General features: G+C 46.9%; 1 protein-coding gene across 2 annotated transcripts; it reads right to left on the reverse strand.

Annotated features, from left to right (window-relative positions):
* Window positions 1-1,071: 1,071 nt before the first annotated feature.
* LOC132225779 (chymase-like) lies at window positions 1,072-4,126 on the reverse strand. Of its 2 annotated transcripts, XM_059680753.1 has the most exons (5): window positions 4,029-4,126; window positions 3,202-3,352; window positions 2,295-2,430; window positions 1,811-2,065; window positions 1,072-1,377 (listed from the first exon to the last, which is right to left on the reverse strand). In XM_059680753.1, exons 1-5 carry the CDS (start codon window positions 4,105-4,107, stop codon window positions 1,234-1,236), a joined length of 765 nt encoding a protein of 254 aa, XP_059536736.1. In that variant the 5' UTR covers window positions 4,108-4,126; the 3' UTR covers window positions 1,072-1,233. The 2 variants fall into 2 exon arrangements, with proteins under 2 accessions (XP_059536736.1, XP_059536740.1); XM_059680757.1 differs by lacking the exon at window positions 3,202-3,352 and having other exon boundaries at window positions 4,029-4,110.
* Window positions 4,127-4,514: the final 388 nt, after the last annotated feature.

A 4,514-nucleotide genomic window follows, 5' to 3' on the forward strand; every position in this document is an offset into this window, starting at 1 on the left:
GGCATGGAAACATGGAACAGACTGACGAATCTCAGAGGGAAGGGGAGGGGTGATGAAGAGATTAACTAAAGATCTTATATGCACACTAGAGGCCCAGTGCATGAATTCCTCTCTGAAATCAATAAAATATATTTTTAAAAAATGCTGAGGTTAAATTCTTTATTCATGACTCTTTGTGTATATCTCTGATTATTTCTTAAAGATGAATTTCTAGAAAGAGTTCACTTCATGGAAGGGATTCACCATACCTTCAGTGAGGACTGCTCTCAGCTACAGGATCCTGTGTGTCTGTCCCTGTCCTGCCCTGTTTTCTCTCCTCCAGCCAGTCCATCAGCTGTCAAGAGTTTGTGCTCTGCAGGCTCCAGTCTTTTGGCTTCCTGCTGGTTTGGGTTAGCCCTTTGTGGCAGGGTGTTGCTTGTGCAGAACTTGTGATGCTGTCCCTTCTCTTATCAGCTCCAGGAATCTGTTTTGAAGCAATGAGTGAGAAGTAATCTACATCTCAGATTAAAGCTCCACAGATGGTAGATATTTTCTTATTGAGGTGGACCCTATATAGTACTAACTGCCTTTTCTACACAATTTATCTAAACCAGTGGCTCTCAACTGAGGGTGAATCCTGTCCCATCCACCCCCTACCCCCCTGAGGGACATCTAACAATGCCTGAAGACATTTTTGGTTGTCACAACTTGGCGGTGGAAGGGGTTGCTATTGGCATTAAGTGGGGAGAGGTCAGGGATATTGTAAACATCATACATCTTGCTTGCAATTCAAAATGTTCTTGGTGATTCTGAATATTACTAAAATAAATCATGATATAAGGTTGATAATTAAGGCAAGGAAGGATCTGGTGTAATTTCTTGATTAAGTTGAAAATATGGATCCTGTCTCTCAGGTAATTCCTTTCTCTTCTTTCTTTCCCTACTTTTCTTCATTATTTTCTTTGTTTCTCTCTCACACACCTATACACCCACCTCTTTCAAAGCTTATAGGCTGCCTGGGCTGAGCATCAGGTTGCTGTGTGTAGGGAGAAGAGAGTAGTAGAAGGAGGAAGACATACACACATGTCTGGAACTTGAGTCTTTATTGAGGTTGATTGAGAGTTTAGTGACCTAGAGGAATCTTCTTGAGGATGATGGGTGTGCCAGGACTTTAGCAGGAACCAGAGTATGTGGTACAGAGAATCTGCTCAGATTTGGTTCAGATTTCCTCTTGGGCTGGCCCAGACTCCAGGGTTAATTCTTCTTCAGGATCTTATTGATCCAGGGCCGGTAATGGGAGATCCGGGTGAAGACAGCAGGGGACTTTGCAGTCTCCTTTCCATAGGAGACAATGCCTTGAGCCACCCCAGCACACAGAAGAGGACCTCCTGAGTCTCCCTGTAGGAGGAGGGAAGAGAGAGAGAGAGAGAGAGAGAGAGAGAGAGAGAGAGAGAGAGAGAGAGAGAAGAGAAGAGAAAGCAGAAGGTGAGTCAGGAAAGTCATCTACTCCTGCCCATGGTTCCAACTGTGAGTCACAGTCAGACCTAGGGTTAGACCCAGGAGCCCTGGATAGAGTTATGTCTCTTGTTCTGATGCCTTCTTCTTTTCCTTCTTGTTATCCCATGTGTCCTGTTTAGCAGACTGAGAGCGATGGTTAGAGACTGCACAGGGCCATGGGAGAACGGATTCACAGAGGGACAATTCCAGATTCCTCAGCCCTTTGATCTCAAACCCTGTCATTTGTTGACAACCTTTTGACCTCATCTTATTTCAGGAGATATCTGGACCCTGAACAGTGATTTGTGGGGAAGAACCCTAATCTAAAGATTACCTTAAATGCAGATTTTGCCTTTTTGGGATTGCCCACACATAGCTGGAGATTGTGGTCAAAAGTTCTGAAGTGTCCGCAGGCCTGGGGATCCATGAGTCTCAGCTTTACCTCTTGCAGAGTGTCAGAGCCTGATTTCTCCACTTCTGTTATTCCCCAGCCAGCCACCCGGCACATTCTCCCAGGTGGGATGAAGTTGAACTGGGGTGGAAGGGGGAGTGTCCCCACAGCCAGGGTCAGGTTGGCTTTCTCATTCAACTGTGAAGGGAATGAGAGGCTTTCAGTGCTAGAGATTTGTTAGGGTGCAGTTGGAAGCAATCAGGGAGGGAGAGCGTACATTGCTTCACAATAGAGCCACATCTAGAGAGTTGAGTTGGGGGGGGGGGTGTAGTCCAGAGGCAGGTTGGGAAAACTTCAGGGCAATGGGGACCTGAAGGAGAAGCCTGAGAGAACAAGAAGTGAAGAAGGGGAAGAAAGATGTTGTCACCTTTAGTAACATGATGTCATGATGAGCAAGAATGTAATCAAATTTTGGATGAGGGAATTGTTTCATGACCTTAATCTTCTGCCATGTGTCTTCTTTCTTTGTTATGTTATGGGCTCCAAGGGTGACCATTATAGACCTGTTGTGAAGGAGAAGGAAGGTCAAGGAGAAGCAGTGGCGGTTTGGGGTTTCTCCTGAGATGTACCCTTTCTGAGATAAGCGGACTGGAGCCTCTCAGTAGGTCACAGGACTCTACCCACTCTCCTTTTCCTGCGTTACTGTGGCATTTGGGGGGGGGGGGTGAGCGGGCTCAGGTTTTACTCAGGGAAGGCTTTTCTGAGGGAATAGAGACAATTTCCAAGACTCTCAGGATATGCTGGGGACTGAAGCCATGGAGGACCCAGAGGGCAGGGTTAGCACTTCCTAATTCAGGGAGTCCTATATGAGGGCCAGCCCTCAAGATCAACAGATGTCAGAAAAAGAGGTGGGGTCTCAGGTGGACTCTGTTCCTGCCTCCTAAATGCATGGAATGGATGCATTTAGGTCCCTGAGAACTAAGGGCCAGTGTTCCTGGAAAGAGCAGAGAGGAAGTGGCCCAGAGAACTGGGTGGAGCCCTGAGAAGTGAGTTGGGCATCTTATGTGTTGGGGTTGGGGAGAGGGGAACTACTTTTAGAGGAGGAATGCTTGGATGGGGTCCCCTATTCCTTTGTAGGGGAGCTGAGTGCACAATGACTGAGGGTGAGGACATCCATTCAATTGTGAGAACAATTTCCTTAGCCCAATTCTTACCTCTCCTTAAAGTGACCCAGGCCCTAGAACCCCTCCTTAGGCCCCCGTGTGGGGGTGTCCCTGGTTGCTAGGCTAGATGTTTATCTCTCATCTTGAGAAAAATAGGACCCTGTTTCTTACCTTCCTTCACAGTGAGCAGCTGTCAGCACAAAGTTCCGTCTTATCAGAAAACCACCACAATGCACCACTGAATTCTGGGGAGTGGTAATTTCCAGGTGGGCCATGTAGGGGCGGGAGTGAGGCTTGCATTCTGTGCCCCCGATGATCTCCCCTGGAACAGAGAACAGGCCTGAACACATTGGTACTCTCTCCAGAGAATGCACAAGCTGGGTTAAAGCTGAGAGAGGCTTCTCTTGAATTTCATCCTCACCCTGCATTCTGCCCATCTTCCCTCGCAGGTGTCTTTGATATCGGCTTTCCCCAGGCACAACCTTCTACATGAATTTTCATTCCTTCCTTCAGGCACAATAGCCAACCAGCCTCAGATGCATTTTTCACCTCAGATTTCCCCCACCCCCAATCTGCCCCAGCCTCAACCCTCTGCTGTCACCTTGCAGGACAAGCTCTCCAGGGTTCTGTGTTGACCTTCTCCACAGCCCATGAGCTGTGAAACAAGAGGGCCAAATTATAAAGGTAATGTATAGCCCCAAAGTTCAGAAGGTGAAGAGAATATAGGACTTTATCCACATGATCACACATGTTAGAGAAGATATCCTTTTTCCTCTCAATTGCTCTGGAATTTTCCCCAAATCAACGTGGGGTTCCTTGTTCCTGGGAACTACCATAGGCTGCAGAGAATCGGTGGGCACATCCCAAGTGGAAATGTCACTCTGGACTCTTGAAGAGGTATCCTGCCCCTCTCTTGTTTAAGAGTCGGCTATATTCAGACAAAATTTTGTTTTAGGAACTGATCCTGAAGCTTCTAGAGGGAAGGGCCTGAGACTCACCGGCTTCAGATGTGGAGCAAAGGAGGAAGATCAGCAGGGGAAGAGGAAGATGACCCATCTTGTCAGAGAGGCTGCCCATGGCAGGTTCGGCTTCTGTCTTCCAGTCTTGGGCTTTATAACTCCCAGCAAGAGAGGAAAGGGCAGGGCTGGTAACCACAGGAACTGGTAGTCATGTTTTTTTCTCTCTCATTTTTGAGAGGATCCTAATGTGGGAATAGGAAAATCCAGCCCCGCAGAAGCAAGCATCCTTCTTTCTACATCTATATCCCCATTGGCAGGACTCAACTTCTCTGTTTCCCTTTGGTGGTAAAGCAGAAAAGGGCCTTAATTTATAATCAGGAAAGTCTCATTCTGGACCATAAGCCTGGATACATAAAATTGAAATAGTAATACCTATTTCACAGGATTGTGGCGAAATTCTAAATACTGTTAGTTTCAATTCGATTTAATTCAATTTCGTTGCATTGCACTGCATTGCATTCCATT

The sequence above is a fragment of the Myotis daubentonii genome, chromosome 1 (genome assembly GCF_963259705.1).
Source record: "Myotis daubentonii chromosome 1, mMyoDau2.1, whole genome shotgun sequence".
NCBI lineage: Eukaryota > Metazoa > Chordata > Mammalia > Chiroptera > Vespertilionidae > Myotis > Myotis daubentonii.